This window comes from Odontesthes bonariensis, chromosome 18 (genome assembly GCF_027942865.1).
Source record: "Odontesthes bonariensis isolate fOdoBon6 chromosome 18, fOdoBon6.hap1, whole genome shotgun sequence".
In the NCBI taxonomy this organism is placed as follows: Eukaryota; Metazoa; Chordata; class Actinopteri; order Atheriniformes; family Atherinopsidae; genus Odontesthes; species Odontesthes bonariensis.
The window spans coordinates 6,441,917-6,457,295 of NC_134523.1; the positions used below are offsets into that span (position 1 = coordinate 6,441,917).

Consider the following 15,379-nt stretch of genomic DNA (forward strand, 5'->3'; position numbering starts at 1 on the left):
AAAAAAAAAAAAAAAAAGGGAGAAACAGAATGGTGAGCAACGCAGTGTCGAGGCTAAACTTGAAATTTAGAATTTGCACGCTCAGCACTTAGGAGCCAAGTGCCATAAAAGAGGTTCGATGTTAAAGGGGGGGGGGGGGGTGTACAAAAAAAGAAAAGCTTCAGAAGAGACATCACAGCTGTGCAAGCACAACAACCCCCATCACAGTAAAGGGGAAGTCTGACCAGTGCAGCAGTTAACAGCACATTTGTAGCAGTTCATCAAATTACACCACTGAGTTCACAGCAGGCTTTCTTACGCCAGGCAACAACCTCAATATTATTACGATCATTTTTTTTAATGAGGGGAAATTTAACAGTTTGACAAACTTTCACTGAGTGACCATGGACACAATAATCTGCCCGTAAGACGCCCCATAACGTCAGTCCTCAGCGTGCCGTCTTGTCAATCACTCAGAAGCTAAATGTGCAAACCACAAAAAATAGCAAGTAGAGAAATAAGAAAAACAAAACAATTCCACCCGCACTATTCCAGAGTGACCAACTCAAAGTGAACATTAGTGTCTTTTCTCCTTCGTCTAGTCCCATTCAGTTCTGTGAGTGTGTGACTGAGGCGGCAGCTGATCCTGCACTTCAGGACCGTTTGAGCTTTGCCAGCCTCTGCAGCAGCTGCAGCTGTCTGGCTTTCAGCTGCTTCCTCTCCTGAGCCTTCTGCCTCTCCATGGCGTGCAGCTGCTGCAGGTACTCAGTGGCTCGAGTCAAGATCGCCACTTTGGGCGTCTTGGGGCAGTCCGCTAAGCCCGGGATCTCGTCCCGCAGCGACAGGAAGCGCGAGCGCAGGTCGTTCCGCCGCTTGCGCTCCAGGAAATTGTGCGCCCTGCGTTTGTCTGTGTCCTCGCAGTCCGACGACTGGGGGCTGGAGAGCTGCGACGGGGGCTTTGAGGGCGAGCTGTGGGTCTGGTGGGAGAAGGAAGAGGAGGAGGAAGAGGAGTAGGGTGGGGATGAAGGCGATGTGGAGGAGGTAGGAGAGGAGGCGCTGAGGTTCGGAGACTCCGACCTGACTCCTGCAGCGGTTACGTGAGACTTTCTGCTGTCAAAGTTCAGGGGGGCGTGGCCGGGGCGAGGCTGGTGGTAATGAGAGTTCTGGTGAGGTTGGGACGAAGGGGCAGAGCCGTCCTGCCGAACTCTCTTTCGGGGCGGCTCGGAAACCGCTGGCAGGGTGTCCGGGGAGGGGGCAGCGTAGTTGTGCTGCTGTTGGTGGATGGAAATGTGGAAACGCTTCATGCCGGGGTCATGGGGGTCGGCTCGCACCGTGATGGTCACCGGTTTGCGGGTGTTGACCAGCCGACGAGGTTTGCGCTGCTGCTTGTGCTCCACCGTCACCACATCAATCTCCTCTTCATCCTCATCCTTGTCGTCTTCATCATCTGAAACAGATAAAATTTACATTTGATCAATTAAAACGCACGCTTGCACGACCCGTCACACTCAACCAACTCCTTCGCATAACCTCCCAAAATCTGCTTGATCCATTACACACCAAAGAGCATGCACCCTTCCAAATGCCCTGAAGCGTCACTGCTTTACCTCCCACAGTGCAAATTCCCCCTCTTCGATCATGTGTGCAGAATGAGGATGAGGGGAGGGGGGGTGGAAGACAGGGGTTGGGTGAAGAAGCACTCAGGTGCAAAATGGACAATTCTTCAGCTTGTCAAAACAAGCCGGCTAATATTCAACTCGGCATACGTTGAAAACAATTTGCCGCTCTGTTTACAAGAGTGGAAACGGCCTTTATCGACTCGATTGTCACCGACTGAAGATTTTCTGTGCTTTTATGAACCGAAACGCGCTTAAAGTGACCGACCTCTGCCACCTGGACTGCTCAGAATGTAGAAAACTCTCAATGAAGAGGAATGGACAAAGATCGTTGGAGTGAGGAGCAACTGTCTGTTAATCTCAACAGCGTTCATATGGCAAAAGATTACATCTTCCTTCACGGGGGCATACAGTAGTAATCATCTTAAGCTGACCTACAATGGACCCCCTCATAAAAACGTTCCTTTCCTGACTCCTGAGGCTCCTCTTCATAGAGCACATATTATCCCCCGACATGTGGTAAGATGCTCCCTTCAAACCCAGGCCTAGCCGGCCTCCTTAATGGGTAATCCCGCTCTATTCACAGCCCAGGCTGGCTCGGACCAAATCCACCCACTGACACATTTGGCGCCGCAGCCTGTTGAGCCGAAGAATGCAGCAACAAGTTCCCTTTGTGACATTCCACACACCATTATGCATGGTCCGGGCTCAGCGTCACATGGCAGCCTACATACCAAACTCAATCAGACAGGTTTTTGGGAGTGGAAAACTGGGGAGGAAAAGTAGGTCTGAATAAGGAAAAATCTCGGCTAGACATAATACAAGGAGTGGGGTGTTCCCCTCCTTTCCCTTCCTGTTACATAAAAAAGGTCAAATAGCCTAACCCGCGCTCTTCATTGAATTCATGTCAAAAGCGATCCGGGCAGAAGTGGAGAGGATACTGTTGTCATAAGTCAGAGTGTGGAGGAGCAGGGAGAGGGAGCAGCTGGTCTGCTGGAGCCCTGCCAAGCAGCAGATGTTTCAATGGGTGTGTCTCTCTGGGCTTCAAGCATGTGTTGCATGCACCAAGGTAACGCAATGCAGTCATGAGCCATGCCAACCACCACTGCCACACAATGACCAACAGAAAGGGAAGACTAACAACTGCGCTGGTGAAGAAAAAGACACCAGTTTGAAAAGGTTAAATAAACCCTGACAAAAAAAACTAATTAAAATAAAAATAAAAGGATTTATCCAGATACACCAATGGGGTGAATTATATAAAGTATGTACCTCCTTTGAAATTTGAAGAAAAAAGGTGGAAATAACACAAGAAAAGTACCCGCGGTGTGTGTGTGTATGTGTGTGTGTGTGTGTGTGTGAACTGTGTGCGAACTGTGTGCTATATTAGACCGAAACTCAAAGCCCATTAGGATCAAACAGAGATCAACAAACACAGACCCTCTCTAAGCAGAAAAAAAAGCTTATTGGTTACTGACCTGATGAGTCGGTGTGAGACTCTGAACCGGAGGACACTTGTTTCTTGCATCCAGCGCTCAACGGGAAAGTGAGCACCGCAGCCGGGTCCACACAGTCCGCAGCCAAGCCGCTGGCGGCCGCCGTGTCAGCGAGCGCACCCTGCGCCCTCCCCGGGGACGTAACCGGGGGCCCGGCTGCGACTTTGGCAGCCGGCCCCGTCCCGGGACAGGGAGCGCAGCGCTCCCCTACAACTCTCTCCAGCTGTTGTCCGGCGGAGAAGCCGCTCCACATGCAGTCCTGGATGATGATGGAGCTCAGGTTCCCAAAAGAGTCCCCGCTCGTTGCCAGCTTGCAGGGCAGGTCCTGCTGCTGCTGCTGCTGCTGCTGCTCGTCCTCCTGCCCCAAGAACTGGGACACCCACTCCAGCTTGTCCCCGAGGGACGGGTACAGGAGCCCGACCTTGCCCGATCCTTCCACCGCCCGGACAGGGGACATGGGCGGGGTCGGTACCAGCTCGAATTTCTTCCATATGTCCTCGCTGGGAGCAGTGGACTTGAAGAAATCCTCGTCCGGGTCGTGGTCGTCGTAGAAATAATGCTGATAGTGGTCGAGGTGGTCCATGTCCCAGTTTTCATAACGAGGCGCGGTGGAGCTGATGCCCGGCATGGGGGCTGCAGGCGGGAGGGGCGTGAATCACTCCCTGTTGCCTCTGTCTGTGGAGGGATACAGAGTCAACAGTTGAATCAGAACTGAGCCTTATTCTGATCCCAATAATCACCCCGCTGTTTGCAGACATGTTGCCCTCCGGGGGAGGGGGTTATGTGTGGCTTCCGTGGCCATGCATAAAGCAGCTATTTTGCATGCGTCAGACCACCGGATAATTAAGAGTTTGGACATCATGCAGTTCATTGAAGAAGAAAAAAAAAACTAGATATAAACAGCCTGTAAGAGCGCACTGGTGATTATAACAACCAGACGGGTGGCTTGTTTCTCGACTCATAAGGAATCCTAAAAATTAAAAAAAAAATAAAAAAATTTAAAAATTGCTGCTGAGAAGTTTCAAGTTTCGCAACGCCGTTTAGTTACGTAACACTGCTTTAGTAGTATACTGTGACAGAGTCACGGAGGGGGAGGAGGGGTGAGTGGGTTTCAGTGGCTGCTCAGCAGAAAATAGACCGATTAAGTTAGGCCGAAATCGATTAATTGGATAGACAGGTACCAGCCTCGCCCGCCAATGAAACTGTTCCGACGAAGAAGCCGTATGGAAAGTAGATGATCTGGCTCCTCCTCGGTCCGGCTCCTTATCAAGCTCAAAGAATTCAGCTGCGACTGAAGAGCGCCGATCAGTTAATTAAGCTGCAAAGCCCCCGAAACTTCAAGCGGCCGCTTTATCGCCTTTGAAAAACCGCCACCACCACACCGTGCTTGTGTGGTAAAATCATCACCGGGGAGGTTGCTGGGAATTTGTTACACACACAAACATGTATATATTTATTTATTTTTTTAAATGAGCGAGTTTTACCTGCTATCTGAGTCTTCATAGATCCACCGTGCGCAATATGAGTGTCCAAAAGCAGCAGCGGTCACAACGAGTCTTTACGAGTAGACTGGTTTAAATATAAGCTCCACTCCCGCGTCTCCCGTTCGCTGCTTTTTTTTTCTCTCTCTCTCTTTTGTTGTTGTTGTTGTCGCCTTTTTTTTGCTTTTTTTTTTTTTTTTTCCCTGGTGGCAAACCGTCGCAGAGGTTAATGATTCCGTTTGGTCGCAGTCCCTCCGCTCCAGGGGCCGTGTGAGCGTCGGCTGTGCCTACTTTCTTTGCAGACTGCTGCACTATATGATCCAGGGGAAGGAGAATTGGATGTTATGCATAAGAGGGCGGGACGTAGTAGCAGAGCCACGCCTGCTCTTTAAAGGTGCAACACACTCAAAACACACGTATGAATCTATGCACGCGCACACACGCGCAGTCCTGCAGAGGGAGTCTTGCGTGGGCAGCTACTTTCATAAGACGACAGTTCGATGCTTTTGTAAGGATTATGCAGACATAATAAGAAAGAGCTTGTGCCTGTGTCTATGAGAGCGTGTTTGCACAGTTGTACGAATGCATGGCCACCTGTTTGTAATAATTCTGCTGCGTGAAAGAGGACATTTTCCACAGCAGGGAAAGGTAAGCGGTTATGAACGTGGGTGGGTGTGTGAGCGTGGGTGATGGTCACATTAATTTCATGTGGACATATGGCTGAAGTATTTGGTGTCCACCCATGCGTCTCATAGTCCCTGTAATCAATATCAAGCTTATGATGTAAAGCCCTCCCTCTGAGAGGGTCAATATGGAAGCAACGCTCCATGTCTGTCACACCCTGCATGTGTGTGTGCGTCGTCTCAACAGCTGCACACATACACACACACACACACACACACGTACGTCGCCAACAACTGCTGACACTTGTTTTTCTTGCCATATGAAACCGACTAACTGGTGCCTTTTTGGAGTCATGAAGCCATGCTGCAATCTTCAGGATGAAGACTGGGAAACATCCTTCCCACAAATCCACCTCTGAAGTGCCCCCCCCCTCTCTCTCTCTCTCTCTATTGCCGTGTGGCGAAGCAAACAGTGCGAAATCCTCATCTGTCAACCTCATCAAACTTGGACCCCCACCTTCTCCTGCCTTTCTCTCAAACCCCATCTTCTGCCAATCATCCTCTGCTCTCCTCTTCTCTGTTTTACTTTTCTCTCCCCGGAGCCCCCTCTCGCTCTTTTATTCCCAATCTCCCCTGATCAAAAAAGTCTTGACCCTACAAGAAACGAGGAGACTTTAGAGGGTTATATCCTGCGATCCCCTGGAGAGACGCTACAAAGTCACAGAACAAACAGGCTGCTGAAACAGAACTGACAACCCCCCCACCTCGTCTGCATCCCTGCCCCCGACTACCCCCCCATCCCTCTCAGTCTTGCATTGCAGCTTTCATCTCATTCCTTTCGGCCTCTGCCTTGTTTCACACTTTGAAATGCTTAATCTGCTCCCATTCTTTGAATAAATCATCAAAAGTGAATGAGCGCAAGAACGGGCTCCTTCAAATGTGGTAAGAAAGGTCTACTTAGATAAAAACGACTGAGTTTAAGGTATCCCTGTGGGGCGACAACGACATTTAATCGATGTGTAAACGGGAATGTGATTTTGGATCATTTCAATCCTGGCATGCGAGTGTTGTGGCGAGTTTCGCAGGGGAATGCTTCATTTACAGTTATTCCCCAATGGTTCAGTGAACCTTGTTAGTGGGAAAACAGGAGGTGTAAGTTGTGTTGTGTGCAGCAGCTCTGATCTCATTCCCTCTAGTTTTTCGTTTTATCTTTTCCCTACATAAAACACTCACACATAACAATGCAGACAAGCTGAAGGGAGCCTCAGAGGACAACTGAAACATTATCACTCATGAGGTATCAATTAAGTGGTATCTTCTCTCAGAATAGGGAATGTGATATCTACTTTACATTTAACTGTACAAAGCAGCGCAGTGCTGGTGTGCAACAGCTTAAAGCAAAAATGTGTGCTGAGGCTGATGGGAGTCTGTTTGCTTTGCATAAAAGCCTTAAAAAAAAACTGCCCAGGTTTTTCTGTCTAAAATATTTTTTTAAATAACTGTTCCGTAAGATGTCAACACTTAAGTCACAATAGAACCAAAAGTGGACAGGAGGAGCCACAACATGTGAGAAGAAAGGGGGTCAGGGTGCTTGGTGAGTTGATGAAACCTTCATTTTAGTACAAGAAAGCGCTGTTATAGACCTGGTACGGTGGAGCAGTGATTACTGTAGCACTCACATTTCCATGCACAGTTAAACTGAGCTACGGTTACAGCTCAACCAGGCCACTGAATTTTGTCTGCTGTTTGTGCTAAACGCTGGCTGATCAGATGCAATATTCAGGAGTTTTCCTCCAGGTTGTATTAAAAACATAAGAGTAAACAGTGCTTGCATTTGGAGATTCAGGATGGAGAAAAAATCTAGTTCCAGCACATGGAGTGCGGTGATATTTCAGTCAGGATTCTTGGGAACTCGCAGTGAGAGAATGTATAAGTGTATCTTTCACATATGCTGACTTATTGCTTTAACAGACAGCAGCTATGACAAAAACTTCCCTCAATCATCTGTAAGTTCACTCAGCTCACTTTACTTTATTTCCCAGAGAGATAAGGGGAATTAATAGGGAAGCAGTTTGCCATAAAAAAAAGAGCCTGAAGATTTTTTTTTTTTTCCCAAATCAGAGACACTTGAGTGTGACAGCTGCGTTTTGGATGACATATGGTGTATATAATTCTGCATGTGGTTGCCTGTAATTATTAAATCACATTGGACCGCATCAAATAAAGCTCTATTGATCCCCACTGCAGCAGCAGCGGACGACAGGACTCGGTTCTCACACAGTTTTTCGGAGAGAGAAATAGTGTTGCAGAGGGACATGAGTAAAGAGGTGCCGGGGTGAACTTATGAGTGTGCGAATACGCACTGTTTGATGTCATTGAGATTGGTTTAGTTTTTTCACTTTATGTAGCTACGAACTAAAGCACCAGCAGACAGGAACATAACCTGCCACATAAAGATAATAAATTGGTAAAAAGGAAGAAGAGGAAGGAATAAGAGACCTCAAAGCCAAGACGAGATGAGGCTGGAAGACAGGGATGATGGTCAGGAACGTAGGAAAGAGGAGACCGTAATTTATCGTCACCCCCATCCAACTTTAGGTCACCCTTTCTGTAATTCGTCCAGCTTCCCCCACTCCATTCGACTCTGACCTTCCAGACTAATCAATGAGCACCTAGTCTGGGACCCACCCATCAGTATGTCTGTGGCATCTGTGACGGCCGTGGGTTCACTTCATGTAATCTGGGAGACTGGAGAGGAAAAGCGACAGCTGCTACCCACTGGATGGTGTTGACCTCCTGCTGACACGCACACGGTAAGTGAGAGGATTGCCTTTCAGTCCAGATGCTCGTTACGTCGAGAGCTGTGTACACTTACAGTATACATACACACTTGTATCTATTTTCTCCGCCAAACCTTCTGCTTTTTTAAATCCAAGACTGAGTTATTAAAGGCCTTGAAATTCTAACTTTTACAATCTGACACTGAGAGCAAACTGGATAACACACAGCTGTGCAGAAGTTAAAGCACCTCTCTGAGTATTCAAAAGGAGAAATTTCACTTTTTTTTTCTCAGGCTTTTTGATCCGTGCATCTTTTAGATGGGAAAGGGTTACGTCACATGATCTGACACGCTAATAAAATTCAAGTGACACTTGAACTAAATTCTGTGGCACATTTTGTGGTTTATAAAATACTGCTAAAGCTTAATCTAAATGATAATCGTGGTACATTAATGCCCTTGCTGTGCAACTGAATTGATTTAAACCAGGGCCGTGACACATCTGACACACACAACCTGTGTTGTTCACATCCACAAATGCAGGTTAAAGCTCCATCATGTGCAGAAAAAGCCAGACACGACCATAATTCAGACACACTGCCGTCCACTCTGAACCAAAGCTCATTTAAAAAGGACTGAGACAAACTGGAAAACTATTCTGTGGGTCAGATGAATTTAAATTTGTGATTCTATTTGTAAATCATGGATACCGTCAATGTTGAAAGGCATATAAAAGTTTTAGGGGAACATAAGCTCCCATTTAGACAATGTCTTTTTTTTAAGGAGGGATCGCACATTTCACCAAGACAAAGCTAAACCACATACTCTATCATCATGGTTTCGTAGTAGAGTTGTCCAAGTGCTAGATTGGCCTGCCAGACTTTTCAACTAATGAATAGCATTTAACGCGTCATGAAATTCAAAATACAATCAAGATGACTCAACATTGTTGGGAGGGGGGTCTACACAGTGGAAAACATTTCCATGAGCCAATATTTTTCATATAAAAAGTTAAATGTTTCACTTTGAACATTGTTTTTAATCTTTTCTATGTGCTATTGTGAACAGAATAACAGAATATTGAATTTGCTAATTAATGCATTCTGTTTTTATTAACAGCACACAGCATCCCAACTTTTTTGTAACAGGGTTGTATATATGGCACATTAAATCCTGTATATGCAGTTATATCGTGTTCACATGCTATCGAAAAAAGGTGTTCCTTGATGTGAGTCAATAGATTACATCTTTTGGCAGTTAAACAAACTTCCGAGAGCATATTGAAACAAACGCACAAAAAGAAATTCCCAACCTGAAGCCAAGTGATTAGAAAGAAAGTGTTGAGTTGGGAGCCAAAGTGGGCTCCTTTGTCTCAGAAACATTTAGATTAATAGTGTCCGTGCCAAATGTATAAAAATAGTAATTCAGACAACAAGGTTTGCATTACACCTGATCATACTTTACCCGGAGTAACGCCCAAAGTTTTTTTTCTTTCATTGTTGTTTATCCAGTTGTGAATATCCGATGATGTATTCATTTCTGATTTGAAGCAGGGAAATTAAAATGTCTCTTTATAGGCTTTCAAGTAATGGGTGGGGAAAAGTTTCTCATTTAACTGGAAAATCAAAGCATGAAATACAGTTTGCTATCCAGTTTTACCTCCTCTCACAGTGTATTGCAGTATATCTTGTTTACCGTATTTGTCTCTGGGTGCCGGCCACGTTTCTGTGACTATCCCTATATATCTGCATCTGCGCAAAAAAACAACAGCTGTGTGTAATCAAATGAGACATTGATTTTAGTGGAATGGCAGCAGAGCTAATGATTAGCAGTTACAGAAAAAGCATCAAGGTGGCAGGAAATCCATTCAGCCTCATGAGGATGCAGCTGAATACTAAAAGTGCTTCCACATGTAACAAGCACATGGCCACTGTAATATCTAAACAGGTAAAACTATCTCGGATGTATGTTTGTCATCATGCGATCACAGTACAGCCCTTCCCAAATTACAGACACACCCACCCACCCACCAGTGCCGATTGACAAGCAGCTGATACTCTGCTGCTGCTCCTTTTCTTTCTTCGGTGACTTTTAATTCATTCTCGGTAGAAATCAATTCTGGAGGAACAAGCTGTCAGCACAGACTGTACCCTGGAGAGACAAAGATATAGACAGGGGTCGTGAGTATGGAAAAGGAAGGTGCATACGTGTGTGTGTGTGTGTCAGAAAGCATGGGAATAACAAGTCTCCTCAGGAGAAGGAGCGAAGAGGAAGGATCGAACGTGAAGGAGAAAGATGCTGGGAAATAAAATGAATCAAAGGATGGTGGGAAGAATGTCTGGACAACTGAGAAAGGGATGGATGGAAAATATCATCTGTCAAGGGAGTGAGGGTTACAGAAGGAGAGGGGTGAGAGGGAAAATTGAGATGTAGGGAAGTTAAGAGGTTTCACAGGAGCAGACTTGGAGAAAAAAAAACGCAATAACATAACTGATATTTGGCAGCCACATTTCTGAGCATTCTCAAAGTATTGCTCACACTGACGCATACACAAACACACAATGACAGATACATACACCAACTCTCACACACAGTCAACACGGGAGAGACAATACCAATTTTACATTTAGCCATATTTGAAGAAATTGTGGAATACAATAATATACACGTATACATGTATAGATAGATAGATAGATAGATAGATAGATAGATAGATAGATAGATAGATAGATAGATAGATATGTATCTATGTTCACTGGGGAAATGGGAGGAGGCAAACATTCCACTAATAACGAGTTGGTTGATTCTGAACCGTTAGCATCAACAACCAAGACACTGAGCCATCACCGTAGGAAAGGTTGGCAACCACATCAACTTTAGGAGCCCTGTTTTAATACAGTAGTGGCTGGTACAGACCCCGGCCTGCACACAGAGAAAACGAGGAGAGGGTCAGCAGTGTTTATGCTAAATATGGCTAAAAGGTATATTCTGCTTTTCTTAAGTGGGGTTGAGCGAAATAGTTACGAGTAATCCTTGTTATACCAGCAGAGAACTCTCAGTTTGGAGAAGTCAGAAAGGATTCCTGACAGCTCGCAGCTACTCTGAATGGGACCACTGAACATCATTGAAACCCCTAAAATTTTTCATGGCTTTAGCAAATACTGAATTTGTGGATCTTTAAACCGCTTCACTTTGGCATCAGACAGATATTTACTTTGCCACTACACTTGTCACTCACTAACTGCTGAGTGTTGCAATGCAATCTGCAGTCCGTGTAACTGTCAGTTGCAATTATGACTTGGGGTAAAAATACACATCTGCTCTGAAGCTCCAACTGTATGAAGATGTTGTTGTTGGGGTTAGAGCTATCTAACATGGTGACGGCACCCCTTCTCCTGTGGCTTCTTTCTGAGTAGCTGTTAGCATGACCTGCTGCCGGGAATCCTTTCTGTTTCTTCAAACTGACAGCGGTCTGACTGCTGTCCATACGGGTAAGGGACAAATACTTTATAAAACCCCCCCCTAAAAAAAAGAAAAAGTAAAAATAAAGGCTCTGAGACAAAACATACATATATATTTATATTACGTAGATACGTTTTACAGTGTTTCAACATTGTTGGAGATGGGGTTATATCTCTGTGTCCCTGCAGCTTTTGGAACATTGCATGCACTCACTTTCCTCTCTGCAGCAGATCAAAACATTTTGTTCAGTCGTGAGACATCTAGTGGTGGGAACTATTGTCTGAGTCCTGACTAGTTGAATAAGGCTCTGGCCTTGACGCTGGAAATGCAGAGATACAAATTATGTTTTGTCTGCACTTCTTTTTCTTTCATACATTCAACCACACATCTTTGCCGAAAGAAGGCAAATAGCTTTAAAGCGCAAAATAATGTGTACATAGCAGCAAGAGAGCTGTATCTATTCATCAGAGAATGTACAAGGAAAGATTAACAGACTGCAGCTGCAGTCCTGGTTCTGCTTGTTGCCTCCTGACGAGAAGGAAATCTTCCCTTGACTTTTCTTCCGCACATGAGATCAAACCTGTTGCTGTTATACAGACAAAAACATATTGTCACAGTGATGGACAGCAGCTGTCAAACCCTCAGCTTGGACAAAAGTGTCTCACAACTATAATTAGCATCACGACAATGACAGATGACCTTTTCAATCCAAAAAAATTCACGGTGAAATCTTCAACATTAAATTAAAAGGTAACAGGAGTCGGCGTCTAAGCACAGACACCGATCGACACCTCTGTGCCTCCATTAACCTGCATGTGTTTGGACTGCAGAAAAAAAATCCATCCACATCCTTCCTCCTGTGCAGTGACAAGCGATCTATAAAACTAGGCAAATGTTGACATGTAATGTGAAAGGGGGGCTGCTTGAAACAAATCCTCAGAGAATTATTACCAGACTCTGCAGCTTTATGCAGCTTGGATTTGTGTTGCTGCTGGCTGTGTTTCAAACTGAAGTGAGCATCTTTCTTTTTTAAGGCAAAGAAATGCCCCAATAAACAAGTAAATAATTCACATACCTGAGAAGCACCAAATGTTCTTTAACTTCAGCAACCAGATGGTGAACATGGTGGAGCAATTAGCTGCTAAAAAGCCAGATACCTCCCTCAGGGGTCGGGCTAAACCAAACAAGGGCGGAAAGATGTGTGAGTACTGGACTTACATTTGCCAGGCAGCAATTAAAACACACTAAATTGATGCATCTGTGAGCTGAGTCTGCTGGATGCAGGAAGGACACAACTGCTACCACACACAATGTATCAGCTGTATATGTTTATGGCTCTTTCTTTTGAGTCAGCTCAAACGTGTTGTAAAATAAACCGTTTTTAATTTTGCCTGGTTTACAGTGAAGAAGCATTGGCTTTTTTTCTAGTTAGTGGGAGGTGTCAGCTAAAGTGTTAAACAGCTAAAGTGGAGGGTGCAGATGGTAAACTGACTAATTAGTTTTTGTATGTGATGCAGTAAACAGATTTTTTATCATGTGTAGATAATTAACAACATAAAACTAGTAATCTAAACACATAAACCAATTAGGAAAAATACATGGCACCGCTCTCTCGATATTCCGATTCAGGACATTTTAAAACCCTAATTACATCAAATTTGGGATGCTGTCGACAATGCAAGTAAAGGCAGAATGACATGATTTGCAGATTTTAGTGTGATTCAAATTTCAATTTGTCTGACCACAGAATGGTTTTCCACGATGCTTCAGTCCATTTTACGTAAGCTTTGGCACAGGGGAGACATCAGTGTTTGGGATTAATTTCCACATGTGGCTTTCTCTTTTCATAAGCTTTAACCTGCATTTTCGGATAGCACGGTGAACCCTGTGCACAGACAAGGATTTCTGGCAGTGTCCCTGAGCCTATGCAGGGATTTCCATGACAGCTTCATGTCTGTTTTAAATGCAGTGCCAACCTGAGGGCCAGAATGTCACGAGCCCCGTCCCCTGCTCACATAAATACAGATACAGAGCCTTTCCAGACTCTGAATCGTTTAATATTATGTGCTGTAAATGATAGAATATTCAAATTCTTCTTAAATTTACAATGATGAACATTCATCTGAAATTGCTCCAATTTTTAGACACAGTTTTTAGTTTTCCTGAGACTCGGCCTCTCTAAGGTGCTCTTTTCATACCCAGTGGCATTACTGACATGTTGACAATGTCCTTCCTGCCGTTCTTTTTATTGAACCACTTACTCTTCCAGTATTTTGTTTCCCCCGTCCAAACTTTTTAGAGACATGTTGCTGCCATCAAATTCAAGCCGAGCTAAAATATTTTTCACAAAATACTTAAATGTGTCACTTTGAAAATTTGATATGTTTTCTATGTGCTATTGTGAATTAAAAAAAAAGTTGGTTCATGACAATTGCAGCTCATTGAAAATCTATATTTTTCCTTACATTTTACACAACATTCCAACATTTTGGAGTTGTAATCTAACCCAGTTTGGTTTGTAATTTGGACCTTTTTTTAAAAAAAAGAGAAAAAAAAGCCCAACAACTGCAGCTCAACAGGATTGATGTGCTTTACAGCTGTTGAATACTAGATCTGAGCTGTTTTTTTTTTGCCTTGAGGCATGTAATATACGTGGCAACCTACAGATGAGAGAAGTAAACACACATGAGGGAGCACACACATGCACACTCCCACGCATTCAAAGAGCCTTGCGGAGAGATCAAAGAGGGGGGTGTGACTCTGGCTTGTCAGCAGTGAAGACTGATAGAAAGAGGCATCTGTGTTGGAGAATAGAGGGAGCTGAGTGAGGAAGGAGAGATCTTTGCATTGTCTTTTAAAATCAATCACATACATGGAAAGTTTTAGGTGGCTAGAATAATTAATTCAGGACTTGTTTCATGTGTAATCTTCAGAATTCTGCAAAGCTTTAAGATATACTGCTTATTAGCTATACAAGCCTCAATATCATAACATATGGTCATAGCATGTTCAAGCTACTGTCACAGAGAATGACAGAGTTGCCTACGTTAAAGAGAAGATCACTAGAGATGAAAGAAACCGGGAGAGCCCACCTTGCCTCATAATTATTCCTAGTTAAGATTAATTGCCTTTCGGAGTGAGAGGTTGATTCCTATTGGCCCTGTGGGTGTGATTCAAAGGATGATTCAAAACAAAGCAAGACTGTCAACACTGATCTCCTCAGTAGTTTGCATTGTCTCATAGCACAATGCCCGAATCATTTCAGCATATTAATCTCAGTGCTCCTGGAGAGCTCCGCAAGACTTCACCTTTTGCAACCGCTTCTACTGGAAGCATTTGTAATGTGATCAGAAGGAATGTTACCAGCAAAGTGGCACAAATCTTTTTCTTCAAAAAGCTTCACTGATCAACATTTTTAAGTCAGCAATGGATCACATGAGTAACTGTACCTGGCTGTCCTCCTCCCTGCCTGCGTGGGCACAACAACATGTGTTGTGTGATTTGTTTAGGTGTTACATCGGTATCCACAGAGCACAAGCAGATATGACCCAAATGACATCACTGGGACTTCATCTGGGTTATTCTATTTATTTGAAACCTCTTTTCACAATCTGAGTTGTTCTGCAAGTGTAAAATAAGTGTGTGTTGGAAAACTCTATAAAAACTCCTGGACAGTGGTGTCAGAATATCTCTTCACTGATGTCACACAGCTGGATTAAAAATCATTATAGACTTAACTGTTGTACTTTTCTGGATATGAGACAATCAAGAGAAGTCTAAATGGATGCCACACTCACAGTGTTATTAAGACTGCCCTTTCTGTTGGTTGTATACAAGGGAAGCATCACTGAAGTGAAGATGGAGCTTCCATTACCATACAGTTATCATACATTGAATCAAAAATCCAATCTCTTCAGCAGAGAAACCAGACGAGAATCCAATT

The 15,379-nt window shown here is 44.3% G+C and overlaps 1 protein-coding gene across 1 annotated transcript; it reads right to left on the reverse strand.

Annotated features, from left to right (window-relative positions):
* Positions 1-329: 329 nt before the first annotated feature.
* Positions 330-4,881, reverse strand: myclb (MYCL proto-oncogene, bHLH transcription factor b). The gene is made up of 3 exons (XM_075449276.1): positions 4,576-4,881; positions 3,074-3,766; positions 330-1,426 (listed from the first exon to the last, which is right to left on the reverse strand). Exons 2-3 carry the CDS (start codon positions 3,717-3,719, stop codon positions 633-635), a joined length of 1,440 nt encoding a protein of 479 aa, XP_075305391.1. The 5' UTR covers positions 3,720-3,766; positions 4,576-4,881; the 3' UTR covers positions 330-632.
* Between the last annotated feature and the right edge of the window lie 10,498 nt (positions 4,882-15,379).

Bases quoted from the DNA above. Each gene is read 5' to 3' on its own strand.
- myclb (XM_075449276.1), bottom strand. From the start codon at position 3,719: ATGCCGGGCATCAGCTCCACCGCGCCTCGTTATGAAAACTGGGACATG. The intron at 1,427-3,073 runs GTCAGTAACCAA...TATCTGTTTCAG, and splicing joins GTCTCACACCGACTCATCAG to ATGATGAAGACGACAAGGAT.